The sequence below is a fragment of the Protopterus annectens genome, chromosome 1.part1, assembly GCF_019279795.1.
Source record: "Protopterus annectens isolate FY-2018-M chromosome 1.part1, PAN1.0, whole genome shotgun sequence".
Classification (NCBI taxonomy): Eukaryota; Metazoa; Chordata; order Ceratodontiformes; family Protopteridae; genus Protopterus; species Protopterus annectens.
In genome coordinates, this window is record NC_056726.1 from 568254838 (window position 1) to 568280075 (window position 25238).

General features: G+C 36.1%; 1 protein-coding gene across 1 annotated transcript in view; it reads left to right on the forward strand.

Moving 5' to 3' along the window:
• LOC122814881 overlaps nucleotides 1-25238 on the forward strand; it is a 1525389-nt gene that overhangs the window by 266565 nt on the left and 1233586 nt on the right. Inside the window, exon 6 of the mRNA XM_044087155.1 lies at nucleotides 16848-17021. Within this exon, the coding sequence (XP_043943090.1) occupies nucleotides 16848-17021 (174 nt within the window). The remainder of the gene's footprint in view (nucleotides 1-16847; nucleotides 17022-25238) is intronic.

Below are 25238 nucleotides of genomic sequence, written 5' to 3' on the forward strand. Positions count from 1 at the left end.
TGTACTGCAAAGGTTTAAGACTGTTTTGTCTATATGGCTTTATCTGGGGAATATATGAACAGTTCAATTAAAAGATTAACAGATTATATATATATATATGTGTGTGTGTGTGTGTGTGTGTGTGTGTGTGTGTGTGTGTGTGTGTGTGTGTGTGTGTGTATGTATATATATATTATGCATTTAGGAAGCTTTTGGTTATTCCATGTAGCATCTGAGCTGAAAAATGTCTTCAGCCTTTTCTTTTGTGTTTTATGTTAACTGATTACAATTGTATTACATTTTTTAGAAATGTGCAATTTTACAGATATAAAGAATATCAAAACAAATGAAAGTTTTCTAAATACTTCAGCTAATTGGAATGTTGAGTGTAAAACAGGGTATGAGCCCCTTGTGAAACATCTTTATTGTAAAAGAAATGAGATTGATAATGCAGAATGGAGTACTGTCAATGCATGTGGTGGTGAGTTTTGCATTTTTTTTGCCTTTACTTTCAGTGGTGCTATAACACTCCTAATTGCCTGACAATGGTAAAAGTTTGTCTGTCTTCACAATTTAGGACTTGTACACCATGTGAAATTTACCGTCTTAACAAAAGTTTTCATAGTAACAGAATTAATTATAATGCAGTAAATTCTTCAAAAGACAGTTATTTTGAAACCCTTTGTTTACACAATTAAAAAATATGGAATGCTCTTGAACCTTTTTGAATATTTTCCATATTCTACTGTCTTCCCATCCCCTCATTCTGTAATGCAATGGTCATTTCTCACTGGATAAAAAACAACTAAACATCTACATAGCATGTTTGATTCTGTATCACAATTGATCTCCACCGATCTTGTGGTATGTTTAATTTGACTCTGCAAGTATCTTTTAAGAGCAAAATGAATTCACTGTAACATTACCACATTATTGGTCTTCAGAGGTAGAACGTTAAGTTGAATGGTTCTTATCACATGATCAAGCTTTAGCCTGAATATATTAAAAAGCTAAAATGTTATCTGACCTGCTTTGTTTCCCACTCCAAATAAAAAGGAATTCTAGTAGTTTCCTAAGATGGTTCTATGCTGAAGCATTATATTTCAAACATTAATAATGTATATCAATGCTTAGGAAGATGCTGACTAATAAAATATTTCTTATTTTTCCTTCTTTTAGAGCAGTTATCAGGTTTTGACATTACCTCTTGATTATTGGAATTATAATATGGGGAGAGGAACAGAAATGGGTCCAATAAACATATTAATGCAAAATCTAAATCCCTCCAAATTCCTACTATGAGGCTTAAAAATTTGAAAATAATAATTATTTTTTTCAAAAATGCCATTTAAATGTTGGTATACCAAAATACTCTATCAATTACTAATGACATGCTATCTATGACAAGAGCATAACTAATTTATTTATTTTGTTGCCAGGCAGGTGGGCTGGTTTAATGATAATTTTCAGCAAAGAGTGATGCTACTGACATAGAAACAACATGGACACATCAAAGTTTACAGTTACTGGGAGTACCTTGTACCCATACAGTAAAACACTGATATTAGCATGTAAATTTTCAGGGAATACAACCTGAGTGTAGTGTGCATTTTATATATATATATATATATATATATATATATATATATATATATATATATGGGTCCCCTTCACATGGTCGACATTTCAGAATGCCGAAGACCATATGGCCAAGACCATATGATTGACATTCGAAATGTCAACCATGCGGAACCAGCATCTCCATACAGTGTGGAATGGAAAGATTTCCATCTTCCGCACTGTAGTGGTGATCTCGGAGTTGGTATATTTTTGTTCCGGGGGGGGGGGGGGGTTGTGGGGGTGGAGCTCCCTGCTAGCAGCATGAAGGTAAGTTTTTTTTTTTTTATTCAGTGGTCGACATTTCGAATGTCAATCATATGGTCTCGGTCATATGGTTTTCGACATTCTAGAAATGTCAACCATATGAAGTAGATCCATATACATATATATATATATATATATTTTTTTTTTTGCCTTTTCTTCCCACCCTTCATCCATTATTACCAGCCTGGCCCTTGTGCTCTATATGCACCAGGTGAAGTAGCTACTCAGTGCCTCGTAGACTTATTCTCATAATCACTGGAGGTGGCCATGGATCACAGACAAAGGGGCTTGACACATATAAGCTTCTCTTCAGGGGTAGTCTTACTTTGACCTACCTTGTTACTCCCCCCACCCCTTGTGGCAATTTGGTATGGTTATGGAGGGAGGCATGTAATGTTATGATTCATGGCATATCACAACACCTCTCTGGCAGTTCAGCCAGTGTCTACTGTCTGCCACTGACCATACCTCCTGTGGTGCCGTCCCTAGCCTCCACCAGAGATTGACATCTGGAGACACCCATGTACCACATCCATCCCTCCTTGCTGCTCCATCAGTTATGTCAGTTACTAATCAAACCCTGGTCACCTGGATCGTAATCAGGGCTTTATCCCTCTATGCAATCAGAGCATCCATTACTATGTATAATTTTTACAAGTAGCTGTACTGCACTGAGCAATGGTTCATATTTTCTTAACACTGCAGCATCAAAGAGCTGAAAGAGACCCGTTATTGTTGGTGCATTTAGTGATGTCAATCTCTGAAATGTTGCAAATATCGTTACTGAAAACTTTTGATTACTGACTTTATTCTCTGCAAGCCAATTATACATATTACATCCCTCCAGCTGGAATCAAATGTAACTTTGTAATGTGCATGTAGGGGCTATAGAGGTCATACAACCCAAACCCAGTAGTGATCAGAAAAATATAAAAATGGTGAAGGGGTATAATTAAAACTAAGCCCCCTTAATTGTTAAAGCTATGGCTGTTCACCATCAAGAGCAGGCACAAGTTTAAGGTAAGCTTTAGATCACATAAGCTAATAAGACTGAGTCCCTTTGCAGGTACTTGAGTAAATGCAGCCTGTTTGAGGATGAACTATTAAACTGCATTCTGATAAGATGAAGTGTAAGGAAGCTTTGAACTATTACAGACTTATTTCAACACATTAAACAGTGTTTCAGTAATAAATTTCTTCTTCTTCTTTTGGCTGCTCCTGTTAGCGGTTAACACACTGGATCATCTGTTTCCATTTCTTCCTGTCCTCTGCATCTTGCTCTGTCACACCAGTCACCTGCATGTCTTCTTTCACCAAATCCATAAACCTTATCTTAGGCCTTCCTCTTTTCCTCTTACCTGGTAGCTTCATCCTTAGCATCTTTTTCCCAATATACTCAGCATCCCTCCTCAGCACATGTCCAAACCAACGTAATCTTGCCTCTCTGGCTTTGTCTCCAAACCATCCAACCTGAGCTGACCCTCTAAAATACTAATTTCTAATCCTGTCTATCCTGTCACACCCAATGCAAATCTTAATATCTTTAACTCTGCCACGTCCAGCTCTGAATCTTGTCTTTTCATCAATGCCACCATCTCCAATCCATATAACATTGCTGGTTTCACTACCATTTTCTAGACCTTCTCTTTCATTCTTCCTGGTACCAGTCTGGCTCAAATGACTCCTGACACTCTTCTCCACCCTCTCCACCATGACTCATCTCTCTTCTTCACCTATCTTCCACACTCACCATTACTGTAAATTGTTGATCTCAAGTATTTAAACTCATCCACCTTTGCTGTCTACTTCCTACTTCCACCGCCATTCCTCTGTCCTCCTTCTCACTCACACAATATATTCTGTCAGTCCTGCTGACCTACATTCCTTTCCTCACGAGAGCATATTTCCACCTCTCCAGGATCTTCTGAACCTGTTGCTTATTCTAACTACAGATCACCACATCATCCGCCAACATCATAGTCCATGGGGACTCATCTGTCAACCTGTCCATTACCATTGCAAAAAATAAAGGGATCAGAGCCGATCCTTAATGCAATCCCACCTCCACCTTGAATGCATCCATCACTCCTGCCGCAGACCTCACCACTGCACTTTTGTCTTACATATCCTGTACCATCTTACACACTACTGATTTTTTCATACAATACTAGAACGCCTCTCTTGGCACCCTGTTATATGCTTTCTAAGTCCACAAAGACACAATGCAACTCCTTCTGACCTTCTCTATACTTCTCCATCAACACCCTCACAGCAAGCATTACATCTGTAGGGCTCTTTCCTGGCATGAAACCATACAGCTGCTCACTAATCATCACCTGCCTTCTTAACCTAGCTTCCACTACTCTTTCCCATAACTTCATGCTGTGGCTGATCAATTTTTATCCTTCTGTAGTTACTAAAGCTCTGCACATCACCATTATTCTTAAAAATCGGTACTGATACACTTCTTCTCCACTCCCCAGGCATCCTCTCTTTTTCCAAGATTTTGTTAAGCTATCTGGTTAGAAACCCCACTGCCATCTCTCCTACACACCTCCGTGCTTTCATAGGTATGGCATCTGGACCAACAGCCTTTCCATCCTTAAGCCCTTCATAGCTGTCCTTACTTCCTCCTTGCTAATCTGTTGTACTTCCTGCTTCACTATCCCCACATCATTCAACTTTTTCTCTCTCTCATTATCCTTAATCATCAGCTCCTCAAAGTACTCTTTCAATCTGCTCAATATACTCCTTTTTTGTGAGTCATTTCCATTGTTATCCTTTATCACCTTTACCTGCTGCACATCTTTCCCAGCTCAGTCCCTCTGTCTAGACAATCAGTACAGGTCCTTTTCTCCCTCCTTAGTGTCCAACCTTTCATACAACTCTTCATATGCCTTATATTTAGCCTTCGCCACCTCTCTCTTTGCCATGAACCTCATCTCCTTATACTCCTGTCTACTTTCTTCATCTCTCTGACAATCCCACTTCTTCTTTACCAACCTATTTCTCTGTATAGTCTCCTGTACTTTCTCATTCAACCACCAGATCTCCTTGTCCACCTTCCTCTGCCCAGATGTCAAACCAAGCACCTTTCTAGCTGTCTCCCTTACCATCTCTGCTGTGACTGCCCAGCTATCTGTTTCAGTAATAAATTTGAACACAAGAAAGCATACCTTGACAGACTTACCCAGAAGTGGTTAGGAATTGCTTTTGGATTCTTTCAGTTAGCTGAATTATTGGTAAAGTAATAAGCATGTGTGTGTGTGTGTGTGTGTGTGCGTGTGTGTGTGTGTGTGTGTGTGTGTGTGTGTGTGTGTGTGTGTGTGTGTGTGTGTGTGTGTGTGTGTGTGTGTGTGTGTGTGTGTGTGTGTGTGTGTGTGTGTGTGTGTGTGTGTGTGTGTGTGTGTGTGTGTGTGTGTGTGTGTGTGTGTGTGTGTGTGTGTGTGTGTGTGTGTGTGTGTGTGTGTGTGTGTGTAGTACACTTACCCATGAAATGTATGAAAACATCCTCCAGACCAAAAACCTAAGCAAGGATGCCATCCATTTTCCCATGTTGTATGTGGGGGGAAACTGTCAGGTCTTTGTTCTGTATTTCATCTTAACTGACTAAACTTTAATTATGTTTTCCTAGAAATGTGCAGTTTTACACATATAAAAAACATCAATACAAATGAAACTTTTCTAAGTACCACCAGAAATTGGACTGTTGAGTGTAATTCAGGGTATGAACCCCTTGAGAACTATATGTATTGTGAAAGAAATGAAAGTGGCAGCGCTGAATGGAATATTACCAACGCATGTGGAGGTGAGGTTTTGTTTTTGTTTGATTAATTGAAGTCAGGTATCAACAATAATTTTAAATAACATATAATAATGGATCTCAGATATTTTGCTTATTGGTGGCATGATACTCCTAATTTGATCTGATGTTAAACTATTTGTATGTCTCCACAGTGCAGGAAATGATAAGATATTTGATATTTCTCTCCTCAGTGAAAGTGTCACTGTAAAAGTAACAATTGAACAATTGTAATGGACTACATTTCATGAAAGTTAGTTTGAATGAAAAAAAAATCATGTTCTCTGCAACAAAATTAAACTGCCCTTTGGCTGAGATCACCTCAGTTGTTGACAGGCTTGGAATTTGAAACCTGGAATTGAGCTAGCAGAGGATTTTTACTTAAGTCCGACTCTTACAGTGTGATGACTTTAAACTGTGAGGCCAGACAGTGAATGAGGTGTCATATTTCAGAATATGTCCTGTCTGGTTCTAAGGATATCACTTCTTCCTTCAGCATCCCACACACCATCCTGTCCTGCACCAGGGCTACACAAATGCTAAACAAGTGCTCCACCTGAGGCACCATAGTTCCTAATTCAGGATAGGTACACCTACATTTCCCACATTGGTCATCTAGGTTACTAATCAATCCTGGGTCATGTGCAGTACAGTCAGGTATTTATCCTACTACAGCACCAGAATAGGGGTACAGGGTGTTTTGACCCCGGACAGTTTGACCCCACTGAAATGGCAAAACAAGAAAAAAATAAGCCACAGATATTTTGACATAAAGAATAAAAAATGTTATATATGGCTTATGCATCTACATAGTAACTGAGAAAATGTCAAAGATTAGCTCAAAAAAAAAAAAACAAGAAAAAAAGAAGTCATGAGGATATGTAACTGTTTAAAACACTTACATTTGAAATACATACAATAATATTATTAATGTTAATTTAAAGTAATATTAATGCTTGCAATGTTAAATAATATTAAGTTAAAAAACTGTTATTAATTAAATTAATTATATTTGCAAATTAAGTAAAATGTTAAATAAATTAACATTTCCATATAAAACTGTTAAATAATATATTAAATTCCAGTGGAAAAAATCATGATTGATATGTTAAGTAATAAAATGCATTTATAAAACTTTAAAATCTTTTTTTTTATATAATTGGGGTCAAATAGTGCGGGGTCAAACTGTCCATTAGCTACTCCCATGGACAATAAATGTAAATTTAAACATGTACATGTATACAATTGCATTGGGGTCAAATCATCCGGGGTTGAGTTGTCCTGCTTCCCAGAATAGCACTATCTATATTATTTTCCATATCTGCTTTCCCTCCACTGATTGTAAAGGATGTAATTATTCAATTTTATCCTTTAGAATAAAAAATAACTAAAGTTCTACAGAGCATTTCTAATTCTGCATGAAAAATGATCTCCTACCATGATGACATCATTCTCTTTGATCACACTAATATCTTTCTATGAGGCATTTTTCACTTGAAGCTTTTTAGTTACCTGCAAATAGTGTTGTTATAAATATTGTATTGTAACAAATTAATATCACTTTAAGTATCACCAACACACATTATCTATGCAAATCCACCTCTAATTTGTTATTTAATATTGCAAATGTTTGCAATAAAAATGCTGTACTGTCCACTGAAAGCTGATCTCCATGTACAAAGCATTTTACTTACTGACTATTGTGTAAAACAGAAAAAAACACTATACTGCAAAATTCTAAGATTGTTTTTTATTATATGCATTTATCTAGGGAATAGGTTAACAAGTTCATCAGAACAATTAAATATTGAATTTAGGAGGGTTTTTGTTATTCCATGTATTATCTGAGGTAAAAATGTCTTCAGCCTTTTCTTTTGTGTTTTATGTTAACTGATTACAATTGTATTACATTTTTAGAAATGTGCAATTTTACAACTATAGAGAATATCAAAACAAATGAAAGCTTTCTAAATACTTCAGCTGAGTGGACTGTTGAGTGTAAAACAGGGTACGAGCCCCTTGTGAAACATCTTTATTGTAAAAGAAATGAGACTGATAATGCAGAATGGAGTACTGTCAATGCATGTGGTGGTGAGTTTTGCATTTTTTCCCTTCACTCTCAGTGGTGCTGTAGCACATTCCTGACTAGGTTAAAGGTTATCTGTCTTCACAATTTAGGAAATTGTACACTATGTGAAATTTGCCTTCTTAACAAAAGTTTTCACAGTAACAGAAATAACTAAAATGAAATAAATTCTTCAAAATACAGTTATTTTGAAGCTCTGTGTTACAACATTAATAGTGCAGCATGTTTTTAAACCCTTTTGCATATTTTCCATGTTCTCCTGTCCTTCCCATCCCTGATTCTGAAATGCAATGGTCATCCCTCACTGTGTAAAGATCAACTAAACATCTGCACAGTATGTCTGATTCCGTATCACAATTGATTTCCACCCAGCTTGTTGTATGTTTACTTTGACTCTGCAAGTATCTTTGAAAATGAATGCACTATTATATTACCACAATATTTGTCTTCAGACGTAGAACATTAAGTTGATTTTTTTATTACATGATCAATATTTGGCCTGAATGAATTCTAGTAACTTCCTGAGATGATTATATCCGGAATCATTTTATTTAAAACAGTAGTAATTTATCTCAATGCTTAGGAAGATCCTGACTGATAAAATATTTATTTATTTGTTTATTTATTTGCATTTTGTTTGCCAGGAAGGTCCATTTGACCATACAGAACACATTTTCATTGAAAACCTGGGGAGAAAAGCTCCACATTACAAGAAATTAACAGTTTGAATTAGAAAACTGAATTATAAAACTGAATTATAAAGAAAAGCATGTACAAAAAATATAGAGTAAATCCAATGAGAAAAAATGTACAGTAGTAAATCTGAAGAATCACTATAGAGTAAAGATCTACATAGTGTGCTGTCAGTTATTCCTAATTCTTCAAGCGGTTATTGGTTTTGTCTTTGCCACTTGCTTATTGGAATTGTAATATGGGAAGAGCAGTAGACAGGACTCCAGTAAACATATTACTGCAAAATCTAAATCCCCCTATATTCCCACTATTAGACTGAAAAATTGAGAAAGTAATGCTATTTGTTTCATAAATACCATTAAAAATATTGGTATATCACAACACTCTATTTATAATGATGATGTGCTGTCTATCAGACAAATCCCCCAATTAAATAGCAACCCTCTTCAACACACACTTCATAGACACCATCTCCTAACTCTATGCCACCTTCCCACAAACAAATTCTAAAGCTAGCAAGCACACACTCATGCACCCTTCACACAACTACCCCATTGCTTGCTTTTCCTTCTCCCCTATCCCCACAGCTACCATTTGCAAATTACTACTCAGACTAAAACCCTGTACAACTGCTCCAGATAATCTACCCCAGCTTACTTACAAATGTCAGCCAAATCTATAGCCTACCCCATTAGCATATTAATCAACAGATCCCTTCAAGAGTCTCATGTACCTGTAATCTGGAAAAAGGCTACATACTCCCATTTCACAAAGGTCATAAGGCTACATACTCCCATTTCACAAAGGTCATAAGGCTACATACTCCCATTTCACAAAGGTCATAAGGCTACATACTCCCATTTCACAAAGGTCATAAGGCTACATACTCCCATTTCACAAAGGTCATAAGGCTACATACTCCCATTTCACAAACGTGGCCCAAACATAGATTTCTTCAATTTCCAGCCAATTCCAATACTCTCTCCACCATCCAAAATCATGGAGAAATGCATCAATACTCAGCTCCTAAATTTCCTAACATAAAATAAGATATTACCCCCATCCCAACAAGGATTCCACCCATATCACAGTACCACCACTGCACTCCTATCATTCATGGACACTATGACCCAAGCAAGGGACACTGGAAAAAATATCTCCTCTCTAGACCTCTCCAAAGCCTTCAACACCATATCACACCCCTTACTCCTAGCAAAGCTATCCAATCTGGGAATGTCACTCCCCACTCTTAACTGGTTCTCCGACTATCTAACCAACAGACAGCAAGCCACTACATGGCTCCACTCTTTCTCACCATTCCTCAATATGCACATAGGAGTTCCCCAAGGATCCATATTGGGACCTCTCATTTTTAGCATATTCATTAATGACTTCCACTCCACCCTCCCCCTAAATCCTGTAATACAGTATGCAGATGACTCGACCATTATCGGCATTGCTGACTCTGCTGACGAACTCCTAGCTAGGACCCAACATGCTTTTTCAATCACTGAGGAATGGATGAATAACAACCATCTAGACCTTAATTCTAGCAAAACTAACCTGCTTCTATTCACCCCCAAAAAATCAACCCCCCTAAATAGAGAAGATTTTAATATATGTTCACAAAACAAAACCTGCATTAGAGCAGTATCACAAACTAAACTTCTAGGAGTTATAATAGATGAACACTTAACCTTCGATCTACACATCCAAAACTGCATAAAAAAAAAAAAAAACTTAAAAAACTTGGCACCCTCAATAAGCAAAAATTGTACCTCACACCCACTGCTAGACAAACCTTTGCACTAACCTATTTGCTTCCTTCACTTTTATACAGTGCCCATTTGTTCATTAACATTCAAAGCTCCTTAAAATCCAAGATCGAGTCCTGTTATAACAAGGTTGCCAGGTTCGCTACCAACGAAACTTACTCCTCCCATCACTGCATCTCCCTACGCAAACTAAAATGGCTCGAACTTCCCCATCACCTAACCTACTTGCAGTTAAGCACAACTCACAGTATTATTACCAAACCTTCCAGTTGCCCAACCCTCACCTCCCTGTTTACTTTCCATAAGCCCTCCCGACAACTCAGATCTGAAAATCAATTCCTTCTAAAAGTGCAAATACCCAGTCTAGCAGTTGGTCAATCTCTCTACTCATGTACCGTTGCTAAAACTTGGAATTCTCTACCCAGCTCTATCAGAACTATTTCCAATCATATATCCTTCAAAAACTCTCTGAAACAGCATCTCTTAACCCTATGGCAATGTACATGTGGCTACCACTACAGAGCATCTTTCCCACCTGATCTCACTAACTTTTTTCTCTCCTCTGCTTAACAGTTATGCAGTTATCTCTTGCTGTCTTCACTCTACAGAATCCAAAGCAGATAATATATTATACTTTGTATATTTTGTATATAATGCATACTGCCTTTGTTATTTTAGCTAGAAATTTATAAGATTCTATGTCTGTTTTTTAAGTTGTTATCTCTCTATGTATGTAGAAAATGTGATTGCGTTTGCATTTCTTTTGTATGTGGAGCTTTTCTCCATGGGCCTCCACTGAAAATGGGCACTTTTTAGCCCAGTGGACCATCCCAGTAAACAAATACAAATAAATAACTAAATCTATGTCAAAAACATAACTAATTTATTTATTTTGTTGCCAGATAGGTGGGCTGGTTTAATGACCATTTTCAGCAAAGACCGATTTAGACATATATATATATATATATATATATATATATATATATATATATATATATATAGACACACACACACACACACACACACACACACACACACACACACACACACACACACACACACACACACACACACACACATATTTTTTTGCCTTTTCTTTCCACCCTTCATTCATTATTCCCAGCCTGGCCCTCGTGCCCCATCTGCACCAGGTGAAGCAGCTACTCGATTCCCCCAGACTTATTCTCATAATAACTGTAGCCAGTACTGGACCACAGACAAAGGGGTTTGAGACACAAAAGCTTCTTCCAGGAGTGATCTTACTTTGACCTACCATGTTATTCCCCCCACTCTTTGTGGCAGCTTGGTATTGTCATGGAGGGGAGCATGCAATGTTAGGACTCATGGTGTATCACAGCACCTCTCTGGCACCTCAGCCAGTGTCTACTGTCTGCTACTGATCACACCTCCTGTGGAGCCATCCCTAGCCTACACCAAAGATCAAAATCTGGAGACACCCATGTACCACACCTATCCCTCCTTGTTGATCCATCAGCCGTGTGAGTCAGTAATCCAACCCTGGTCACCTGGATCATAATCAGGACTTTATTCTTCTATGCCACCAGAGTAGCCATTGTTATGTATAATTTTTACAAGTAGCTGTAGTACTCTGAGCAGTGGTTCATCTTTGCTTAACATTACAGCATTCAAGAGCTGGAAGAGACCTGCTATTGCTGGTGAATTTAGTGATGTCAATCTCTAAAATGTTGCAAATATCATTACTGAGAAGTTTTGGTTACTGACTTTGTTCTGTGCAAGCCAATCGTGCATATTACATCTCCCCAGCTGGAATCAATTTATGAAAGTGTATAATGTGAATGTAGAGGTTATAGAGGTCACATAGCCCAAACACAGTAGTGGTCATAAAAATATAAAAATGGTGGAGGGGGAGTAACTAACACTAAGCCCCCTTAATTGTTAAAGCTATGGGTGTTCACCATCAAAATCAGACACAAATTAAGGTGAGCTTTAGGTCACATAAGCTAATAAGACAGAGTCCCTTTGCAGGCACTTAAGTAGATGCAGCCTGTTTCCCTAGATAAGTGGGATGAGCTATTAAACTGCATTTCACTAAGATGAAGAATAAGGAACCTTTGAACTTTGCAGCCTTATTTTAACACATAAAATAGTGTTTCCATAAAATTTTGAACACAAGAAACCATACCTTGACAGACTTGCTCAGAAATGCCAAGGGATTGCTTTTGCTTTCTTTCAGTTAGTTGAATTGCTGGTAAAGTAATAAGTGAGTGTGTGTGTGTGTGTGTGTGTGGGGGGGGGGGTAGTACACTTACCCGTGTAATGTTTGAAAACATCCTCCAGACCAAAAACCTAACCAAAGATGCATTCCATTTCCCCATGTAGTATGTTGGGGGAAACTGTCAGGACTTTAATATGTATTTCTTCTTAACTGACTAAACTTTAATTATGTTTTCCTAGAAATGTGCAATTTTACACATATAAAAAACATCAATACAAATGAAACTTTTCTAAGTACTACCACCAATTGGACTGTTGAGTGTAATACAGGATATGAACCCCTTGTGAACTATATGTATTGTAAAATAAATAAAAGTGGCAAAGCTGAATGGAATACAAGAGAAGCATGTGGAGGTGAGTTTGTTTTTTTGGTTTGTTTTATTAATTGAATAAAGGTATCAACAATCATTTTAAAGAACATATAATAATGGATCTCAGATATTTTTCTCACTGCTAGCACGATACTTCTAATTTAATGTGATGTTAATCAACAATTTGCATGTCTCCACATTGCAGGAAATTATAAGATATTTGATATTTCCCTTCTCAGTGAAAGTGTCACTGTAAAGGTTGCAATTGTAATGCATTGAATTTCATGGAAGTTAGTTTGAATGGAAAAAAAAAAGAAGCATGTTCTTTGGCTGAGACCACCTCAGCTGATGAGAGTTTGGGAATTTGAAACCTGGACTTGAGCTAGCAGAGCATTTTTTCTAAAGTCCAACTCCTTTCGTGTCATGACTTTCTACTGTGAGGTTGAACAATAAATGAGGTGTCACCTTTCAGAATATGTCTTCTTTGGTTCTGACAACATCACTTCTTCCTTCAGCATCCCACACACCATCCTGTCCTGCACCAGGGCTAAATAAATCCTGAACAACTGTACCACATGAGGCACCACAGTTCCTTCCTCAGGAGAGTCATGGCTACATTTCCCCCATTGGTTATCTAGGTTATAAATCAATCCTGGGTCATGTGCACTGCAGTCAGGCCTTTATCCTGCTAGTTACAGCACCAGGGTAGCACCGTCTGTATTATTTTCCATATCTGCTTTGCCTGCACTGATTGTACAAGATGTAATTATTCAGTTTTCATCCTTTAGCATACATAACAAACTAAAGTTCTACACAGCATTTCTAATTCTGCATGAAAACTGATCTCCTACCATCATGACATCATTTCCTTTGATTGTACTAATATCTTTCTGTGAGGCGTTCTGGTCTTGGAGCTTTCCTAGAAGTCTGCAAATAGTGCTAATGCTACAAATATTGTAATGCAGCAAATTAATGCCACTTTAAGTATCATCCAACACATGCTTTTTCTATGCAAATCCACCTCTAGTTTGATATTTAATATTAAAAATGCTTGCAATAAAATGCGTACTATCTATTGAATGCTGTTCTCCATGTACAAAGCATTTTAATTAATGACTGTTGTATAAAACACAGAAAACTGTGCTGCAAATTTTTAAGATTGTTTAGTTTATAACATTTATGTATGGACTATATGAACAGGACCATCAGACAAATTAAATGATTAGCAGATATTATATATATATATTAAATTTAGGAAGCTTTTGGTTATTCATGTAGTATCTGAGGTGGAACATTTCTTCAGGCTTTTCTTTTGTGTTTTATGTTAACTGATTACAATTGTATTACATTTTTAGAAATGTGCAATTTTACAACTATAGAAAATATCAAAACAAATGAAAGTTTTCTAAATACTTCAGCTGAGTGGACTGTTGAGTGCAAAACAGGGTATGAGCCCCTTGTGAAAAATCTTTATTGTAAAAGAAATGTGACTGATAATGCAGAATGGAGTACTGTCAATGCATGTGGTGGTGAGTTTTGCATTTTTTTGCCTTTACTCTCAGCGGTGCTGTAGCACATTCCTGACTAGGTTAAAGGTTATCTGTCTTCACAGTTTAGGAAATTGTATGCCATGCAAAATTTGTCTTCTTTACAAAGGTTTTCACTGTAACAGAAATAACAATAATGGAGTAAATTCTTGACAAGACAGTTATTTTGAAGCCCTGTGTTACAACATTAAAAATACAGCATGTTTTTAAACCTTTTTGCATAGTTTCTATGTTCTTCTGTCCTTCCCCTCCTTTATTCTGAAATGCAGTGGTCATCTCTCACTGGGTAAAGATCAACTAAGCATCTACACAGTATGTCTGATTCTGTGTCACAGTTGATCCCCACCCAGTTTGTTGTATGTTTACTTTGAATCTGTAAGTATCTTTGAAAGAGGAAACTGAATGCACTATTATATTACCACAATATTTGTCTTCAGAGGTAGAATGTTAAGTTGAATGGTTCTTATTACATGATCAAGCTTTAGCCTGAATATATCAAGAAGCTAAAATGTTATCTCACCTGACCCCCCCCCCCCAAAAAAAAGGGAATTCTAGTAACTTCCTGAAATGGTTATATCCTGAATCATTTTATTTCAAACAGTAATAATTTATCTCAATGCTTAGGAAGATGCTGACTGATAAGATATTTTTCCTTATTATTATTACTAATTTTTAGAGCAGTTATCAGGTTTTGTCTTTGCCTCTTGCTTACTGGAATTATAATATGGAGAGAAGAACAGAAATGGGAGCAGTAAATTTATTAATGCAAAATCTAAATCCCCCTAAATTCCCACTATAAGGATGAAAAATTGAAAGTAATACTATTCTTGTCTTAAATACCATTAAAATGTTGGTATATCATAATACTCTATTTAGATTGATGGTGTGCTATCCTTGTCAAGAACATAACTAATTTATTTATTGTATTGCCAGGTAGGTGGGTTGGGTTTATGATCATTTTCAACAAAGAGTGAAGCTACTGAGGCAAAAACAATATGGACACATCAATTTTTACAGTTATTGGGAGTACTGTGTACACACACAGCAAAACATACCGCTATTAGCATACAGATTTTCAGGGATACAACTTGAGTGTAGTTTGCATTATATACTTGGTGTATTCCTATATTTATATATATATATATATATATATATATATATATATATATGTGTGTGTGTGTGTGTGTGTGTGTGTGTGTGTGTGTGTGTGTGTATATATGTTGCCTTTTCTTCCCACAGTTCATTCATTGTTACCAGCCTGGCACTTGGGCCCCATATGCACTGGATGAAGCAGCTACTTGATGCCCCCTGGACTTATTCTCATAATCATCGGAACCTGTCATGGATCAAAGACAAAAGGGCTCGGCACATATAAGCTTCTCTCCAGGGTGGTCTTACTTTGATCTACCCTGTTACTTCCCCCACTCCTTGTGGCAGCTTGGTATGGTCATGTAATGTTAGTATTCTTGGTGTATCACAACACCTCTGTGGCAGCTCAACCAGTGCCTACTGTTTGCTATTGACCACACCTCCTGTGGTGCCATCCCAAGCCTCCACCAGAGATCGACATCTGGAGACACCCATGTACCACACCCAGCCCTCCTGCTGCTCCATCAGTCAAGCGAGTCTCTAATCGAACCTGATTCAATTACATCATAGTCAGACTTTATCCATATGTGCCACCTTACAGCCATTCCTATGTATAATTTTTGAAAGTAGCTGTACTGCAGTGAGAAATGTCTCATATTTGCTTAACATTGCAGCATCCAAGAGCTGGAAGAGACCTGCTATTGTTGGTGCATTTAGTGATGTCAGTTTCTGAAATTTTGTAAAGATCATTACTGAGAATTTTTGGTTACTGACTTTATTCTCTGCAAGCTAGTTATGCATATTACATCCCCCCAGCTGGAATCAATTTATGAAAGTGTGTAAGGTTTATGTAGGCGATATAGAGGTTACACAGCCCAAACACAGGAGTGGTCAGAAAAATATAAAAGTGGTGGAGAGGGAATAACTAAAACTAAGCCCCCTTGGTTGTTACAGATATGGATGTTCACCATCAAGATCAGACACGAGTTTAAGGTAAGCTTCAACCTAATAAGACTGAGGCCCTTTGTAGACACTTGAGTAAATGCAGCCTGTTTCCCTAGATAAGGAGGATGAGCTATTAAACTGCACTCCATAAGATATAGTGCAAGGAAGCTTTGAACCTTTACAGCCTTGTTTTAACACATACAATTGTGTTTCCATGATAAGTTTGAACACAAGAAACCATACCTTGACAGACTTGTGCAGAAGTGGCCAGGAATTGCTTTTGTTTCCTTTCCATAAACAGGTGAATTGTTGTTAAGTATGTGTGTGTGTGTGTGGGGGGGGGGGGGGGGGAGTAGTACACTTACCTATAAAATGTTTGAAAATGTCCTCCATCTTCCCATGTAGTATGTGGGGAGAAACTGTCAGGAGTTTATTCTGTATTTCTTCTTTACTGACTAAACTTTAATTTTGTTTTCCTAGAAATGTGCAGTTTTACACATATAAAGAACATCAACACAAATGAAACTTTTCTAAGTACCACCAGAAATTGGACTGTTGAGTGTAATTCAGGGTATGAACCCCTTGTGAACTATATGTATTGTAAAAGAAATAAAAGTGGCAGCGCTGAATGGAATATTACCAACGCATGTGGAGGTGAGGTTTTGCTTTTGTTATATTAATTGAAGAAAGATATCAACAATCATTTTACATAACATATAATAACGGACCTCACATATTTTTCCCACTGGTGGCATGATACTCCTAATTTAATATGATGTTACTCAACAATTTGTATGTCTCCACAGTGCAGGAAATTATAAGATATTTGAAATTTCCCTTCTCAGTGAAAGTGTCACTGTAACAAGTGCAATGGATAAAATTTATGAAAGGTAGTTTAAGTAGAAAATAAAAGACACGTTCTCTGCAACAAAAATATACTGCCCTCTGGCTGAGAGAACTTCAGTTGTTGACAGATTGGGAATTTAAAATCTGGACTTGTGACAAAAGAACATTTTTTTCTTGGGTCCGACTCCTATAGTGTAATGACTTTATAGTGTAAGGCTGGACAGTGAATGAGGTTCCACCTTTCAGAATATGTCTTTTCTAGTTCTGATGACATCACTTCTTCCTTCAGCATCTCACACACCATCCTGTCCTGCACCAGAGCTAAACAAATCCTGAACAAATGCCCCACCTGAGGCACCACAATTCCTTCTTCAGGAGACTCATGCCTACATTTGCCCTATCGGTCACCTAAGTTACTAATCAATCCTGGGTCATGTGCACTGCAGTCAGGCTTTTATCCTGCTACAGCACCAGGCTAGCACTGTCTGTATTATTTTCCATATCTGCTTTCCCTGCACTGATTGTACAGGATGTAATTATTCTATATTTATCCTTTAGCATAAGTAGAAATTACAATTCTACAGAGCATTCCTGACTGCATGAACGCTGATTTCTTACCATCATGAAATTATTTTCTTTCGTTGTACTACTATGTTTCAAAGATCAAAATTAATTCAGTATAAAATTAAACAAGGAAATTATGTCTTAGGGAGTACCAAAAACAAAAAGACTTCAAAATAATAATGATGCCCTGGGTCTATAATACACAATAAGCTCCAGAGCCAGAAAATAAAAAGAATCTTTATTAAAATAATAACCGTTAAATGTCAAAAAATCCAAAATACTGCTCTCACTGGTAAATGCTCTTGTGGAAACAACCAGTAAATATATAATAAAAAACGTAGCACAAGAGCAAAAGCAAGGGTCAAATCTTATATTCAAAGCCAGATACTTTTATTAGTAAAACAATGGATAAGCGCTTTCGCTAAAAAATAGCTTCATCAGATCACAATGTTTGCTTAACATAAACAGTTTAAATACTAAAGCACATGGTGAGTACAATTCAAATGAACCAATCATCATCACACATCAAGTAGTTCACTTAACATTTAAAGCAGCAAATACAAAAGTATATCAGTGCATTCATTACTGCTACTAATCATATAAAAAAAAAATATATATATATATATATATATATATATATATATATATATATATATATATATAAAAAACTAACTCCATTTAAAAAAGCGCATCCTTTGAATACAACAAATGATAGTATAAAACTTTAATAAAAGTTTTCTTGTTGTTAAAATGCATTGTGATCTGATGAAGCTATTTTTTAGCGAAAGCGCTTATCCATTGTTTTACTAATAAAAGTATCTGGCTTTGAATATAAGATTTGACCCTTGCTTTTGCTCTTGTGCTACGTTTTTTATTATATATTTACTGGTTGTTTCCACAAGAGCATTTACCAGTGAGAGCAGTATTTTGGATTTTTTGACTTTTTACTTTAGTTCTTACTGCTCATAACGGAGTAAGGTGACTTTCATACTGTGCTGTTGCCATTTTTGTCTACTACAACGCTAATTTTGTGACTATCGAGAAAATGTCAAGCATAGAATTAGATTATGTGCCCAGAAGTGAACACCGGGGAAGAGAAACACTCGAAACCAGATTTTGTAAATATTTGAATGGAATTTCCAACCCTTCTTGGTTTGTGCTTGATGAAGCAAGCTCAGCTGACGTCAACGGAGCGACAGTAGACATGCAGGCGCTTTACCGAGCGCTGGACGACATTGAGAAGGACTTCCTTAAACTAAAACGTTCATTTGAATTGTACTCACCATGTGCTTTAGTATTTAAACTGTCTATGTTAAGCAAACATTGTGATCTGATGAAGCTATTTTTTAGCGAAAGCGCTTATCCATTGTTTTACTAATAAAAGTATCTGGCTTTGAATATAAGATTTGACTCTTGCTTTTGCTATTGTGCTACGTTTTTTATTATATATTTACTGGTTGTTTCCACAAGAGCATTTACCAGTGAGAGCAGTATTTTGGATTTTTTGACTTTTTACTTTAGTTCTTACTGCTCATAACGGAGTAAGGTGACTTTCATACTGTGCTGTTGCCATTTTTGTCTACTACAACGCTAATTTTGTGACTATCGAGAAAATGTCAAGCATAGAATTAGATTATGTGCCCAGAAGTGAACACCGGGGCAGAGAAACACTCGAAACCAGATTTCATAAATATTTGAATGGAATTTCCAACCCTTCTTGGTTTGTGCTTGATGAAGCAAGCTCAGCTGACGTCAACGGAGCGACAGTAGACATGCAGGCGCTTTACCGAGCGCTGGACGACATTGAGAAGGACTTCCTTAAACTAAAATGTTTACAGGTGCAGCGTGCCCATTTCCGATACTGTCTTGACCACCATATAGTGCCTCGTGGTTTGAGAGTATTCTGTATGCCTAGCCAAGGCACTGACTTTCCAGAACTGTTAGCGCGTTGGCAGCGCATCAACTTAGAGACCAGTCGTGAGTATCTCAAGCTCTTGATTGACTTTTTTAGTCCTGAGGAAAAGAAACTAACTGACTCAATTAATTCTAAACAAAAACACTTATTTACTGACTTTCCAGAAAATATCGTATATCCACTATTTGAAAATTTACTTGACTGTGTTTCCGCCTATGATCGGAAACTTTTGCAACAAAAAAGAAATAAAGTGATACGTGACTTGAATGATTTTAAACTAGGTCAAGTGTTTGTTTGGCAGAGACATAACAATGATAGACTAGCTACTAATGTATACGAGGGTCAGACAAATGTTAATACTGTACAACCTACTAGAATGAATGTAACTAATACATATACGAGAAATGCTGGTAGTAATAGAGGTTCAGCGTTCTCTACAGATGTTCCTGACAGTCTGAATATGCCTAATAATGTTAATTTGAATGGTTTAGATAATAGCAAATCTACTTATGGCTCACAACCTGATAGTAATGAAGAAGAGAGATCTAGTATTGTAAATACAAATAATAATATAGAGATTGCAATAAGTGATGCACCTTGCAATGAATTAAATGATTCTAATGATGTAATTAGGTTAGTGCATTCCAGCGCACAGGAAAGCATTAATCTATACCCTGAAGTTAATGTTGTTAAGAACAAACCTTCAGTTACTTCAGAGCCAGCAGTTAGACCTAAAACAAAGGAAGCTAATCAGCATGTAGCTGATGCCAATTTAACTCTCCCTTTACCCGTGCGCATGCACAAAGGCCCAAGGAGGTCACGTTCCATGAGCAGGGGAAGGCAAAAGAGGAAATTGTCAGAAGACTCTCTACACAATACCATGATAAAGAAAATGTGGGTAAAGAAAAGGTAGTGTTCAACCTTTCTTCTGTTGAATTAACTGACTCTGACATCTCTTTGTTAAGTAAGGGCCTGAATTATATACCGAAGACAACTGGCTGCCTTACTGATACAATTATGGATTTAAGAATATTTTGTAGGAATTTAATGTTGAAATATAATTTCAGGGATAAGGATAGCACTGTCAGAGAAGGCCCTATATTCAAGAATCTTAGTGATTATGTACCTGTAAATCACCCTCTAGTAGAGGCTTTTTTGAAAGTAACTGAGGAAGAGTTGCATCACTACTATGAAACTAAGACATATAATAAATTAAAGAAATCAGATAATTTAACATTCAATGAAAGAAAAAGCTTGAATAACCTGCAATTAAATAAGAATATTGTAGTTAGGCCAGCAGATAAAGGTTCTGGTGTTGTTGTCCTGGACAAAGAACATTACATGAATGCTATGCATGATATGTTACAAGACAAATTTTATGGTATCATTAATACATCAGATGTTCATGACACCTGTAGGTATGTATCTGATACCCTTACTGATATTTACAAAAGTAATTTAATTGATAGAAATACCTATGAATACCTTATGGTTGAGAAACCAATGTTGCCTCTAATTTATGGACTTCCTAAGTTACATAAAGACTTAAGTAACCCACCAATGAGGCCCATTGTATCTGGAAGAGGGTGGGTTACTGAACATTTATCAGTATTCATAGAGAAGCATTTAAGACCCATTTTGAATAAAAATAAATTTGTCTTATGTGACACAAAGCAATTTTGGTAGACCTCTATGAATGCATCACACATTGTGACAATATTAATGCTTGTTATTTTGTCACCCTAGATATACAGTCCTTGTTCACTGTAATACCCAATGAACTAGGTTTAACTTTTGTCACGAATTATTTAAAAGAATGTAGTGACTATTCTGAATTGTTGATAGATCTGATTGTCCATTTTCTTGAACTTGTGCTTTATAATAACATGTTTATGTTTGATGATAAGATTTTTAAGCAACATGAAGGCGTAGCAATGGGCACTCCTTGTGCCAACAGCTACGCCAACATGTTTCTAGCATTTTGGGAACAAGAAGTTTTGTTTAAAGAAAAGTTTTTTAAGGAATATGTCATCTTCTTTCGTAGATTTGTAGACAATGTCTTTTTTCTGTGGAATGGAACAGTAGATAACTTAGAAAAGTTTTTAAACATCATGAATAGCTTGACAAATTGTTTGAAATTCACTATGCAATACTCCTATGAGAAAGTGGTGTTCCTAGATGTTTATGTAGAAAGGTTACACAATGGTCTCATCAACACAGGGGTATATCGGAAACCTTGTCACAGCAACATGTTACTACATAGGACAAGTATGCACCCACCCCACATTTTTAAAAATATAATTAAAGGACAATCTTTAAGATGTTCTAGGCTAAATCCGTCAGAAATAGGCTTAGAAAAGATCTGTCATGTTTACGAAACAGATTAAAGAATAGGGGCTACAAAATTAGTGAAATAGATCAATACACTACTGAAGCCCTCAATTCACGTGATGCTAGAGGTAAACCTTATTTTGGTCCAGTACAGGATATCATTAGAACTGATATTTCTTGACACCCTTGAATGTCAAATTTGCAACAAGTTATACAACAGACTTATTTGAAGTCAAGAATATCATATGTAAACATTGGGATATACTAAAGGCTGATGAAGAGATTTCTGACATAGTTGGCAAAGAACCCTCTTTTATATATAGGAACAGAAACAACTTAAAAAGACTCCTCTGTTATCCTAAGAAAGCTATACAGCATGTTAGTTCAGGACATACAGAAAAATGTGGTCATTGTAATTTTTGCTGTTATATTGACAGCAATACCACATTTATCCATCCAGATAATGGTAAAACATTTTATTTTAGAACACATGCGAATTGTATGACACCTAACGTTGTTTACCTGGCAGTTTGCAAAATATGTTCATCATTTTATGTGGGTAAGACGAACCGCCCACTACATGACAGGATAAGAGAGCATATTTATAACATCAGAAAAAGTAATACACAGAATGCTTTAGCCAAGCACACTGTCTTACACAACACTCAACATGAATTTCAATTTAGGGTACTAGAAGTAATAGAACCTAATGCAAGAGGAGGTAACATAATGACATATACAGAGGAGAAGGAAAACAACTGGATTATTTTGCTAAGAGCAGATAGAGGCTCAGGACTAAATGACAAAGTCTCTATCAAACCTGTACTTAGAAAACACAGGCACATAAAGATATGAGAATATTTAGTCATTTTTAAATTGTAATAGATATATATAAATAATTTTTATAATGCATTTTAACAACAAGAAAACTTTTATTAAAGTTTTATACTATCATTTGTTGTATTCAAAAGATGCGCTTTTTTAAATGGAGTTAGTTTTTTATATATATATTTTTATATATATATATATATATATATATATTTTTTTTTATATGATTAGTAGCAGTAATGAATGCACTGATATACTTTTGTATTTGCTGCTTTAAATGTTAAGTGAACTAATTGATGTGTGATGATGATTGGTTCATTTGAATTGTACTCACCATGCGCTTTAGTATTTAAACTGTCTTTGTTAAGCAAACATTGTGATCTGATGAAGCTATTTTTTAGCGAAAGCGCTTATCCATTGTTTTACTAATAAAAGTATCTGGCTTTGAATATAAGATTTGACCCTTGCTTTTGCTCTTGTGCTATGTTTTTTATTATATAATAACCGTTAAATGCTTTTATCCCTCTTAGCTATTTATGGGATTTCATCAGAACAGTTAACTACTAAAACACAACCCTTAAATATAGGAAGTACCACAAATAAATTTCCTTTCTTAATTGATGCTTAACACTGTTAAAATAAACTTTTACAGCTCTTTCCTAAAAAAAAATAAAAAACAGTTAAAACATTTCAAACACATTCTTATTACTCACTAAATATGCTTACAAATTCAAGCCTCTTTTCTTCAAAATAGGCAATAAAGAAGGATATTCATTTAACCCTGGGGAAAAAGAAAGTGCAACTTAACGTAAACGTGTAAACGTAAAAGTTTATTTTAACATTGTTAAGCATCAATTAACAAAGGAAATTGATTTGTGGTACTTCCTGTATATAACGGTTGTGTTTTAGTAGTTAACTGTTCTGATGAAATCCCATAAATAGCTAAAAGGGATGAAAATGCTTAATGGTTATTGTTTTAATAATGATTCTTTTTATTTTCCGGCTCTGGAGCTTATTGTGTATTATAGACGTAGGATATCAGTATAAAATTAACTTAATTGATTTCAGTATTTCCAACTTCAGTTGTTCTTACTTCTTCATCTCTCCTTAATCCAGACATTATTATGAAGTTTGAAAGCAGCCTGATTTGTGTTTCTTATTCCTAATGTGATATTATATCAATATTGATATCAATATTAATATTAATTATATTTTTGAGATGATAAATTTGAATGAGGTCTCACCTCATTCGTATTTTTTATTTCCTATGCAAAATTAGCTTCAATACTTTCCTAAGATGATTATATCCTTAAATGTTTTGATGTGAATGTTGATAATTTATCTCTAATATTAATAATACACTGAGTTACAAACCAATTGGTATTTATTTATTTTTTATTTACAAAATAGTATCAGGCTTTCTGGCAGGCATAAGTGTACTATAATTATCATATACAATAATGAAAACAACTTAACGAATAAATGCAAACCCCACGCCCAATACTATATATGGGACTGAAAAAAAGAATAATATTAATTAGTTTTCACAAATCTCATTTATAATTTTTGTATACTACCATACTCTGTCCACACCAAAGAACTACTATACTTTTTTAACAACATTTCTGCATTATAATAATAAAAACATGAAACCACTTTGGAAATGTCACCTTTTGATGTCATAGGGATAGAGCTCTGACTGCCTCTCAAATAACCTAAGACTCGTTAGCAGTTTTGGTGTATGTGTGTGTGTGTGTGGGGGCTGATTGGCATTTGTTATCTTTCCAGTTCTCTGTATAGTGATGGGGTTTCAGCTTATAGCTTGCTGCCTCCTGGTGGGGATACTTGAGTATTTCCTGTTTGCAAACATACTATTATAAGTTGTAGCTTGAGCTTATGTGGATTTATCAGAGTACACAAATTCACACTCTGTCATACTTAGGGATTTCTCACCCCTTGTCACAGAAAAAAAAATCCCCACCCCTAGACCACTTATATAATGACCAGCTACTGGCTGTCTTTCTTTAAAGAAAGGCAGTGTTTTCATATATGGAAAGTCTATAAGACTATGCTTTCTCCTGAATGAAAGGTTTATTACAAGATCTCTCTGGCCTGTATGTAGATAGAAGATATAGGGTAACTTCATAGAGCATGTCTTATATCATCATCAGAAGCTACACCATTAAATAAAAAGAATTCTGTGCACCTTACAGGCTGTGCATCCCCTCTGCTGGTCTCTAACAACCATATCACTGCACCTTGACTCTTATTCCTACTGGCCTATTAAATCAAAGTCAGTGTCAATATCAACAACAAACTTCAACAACAACAATCTGTGCTCCTAAGATCAGTGGGTTGCAAACCTAGTCAGACCTTTCCATAGTTGA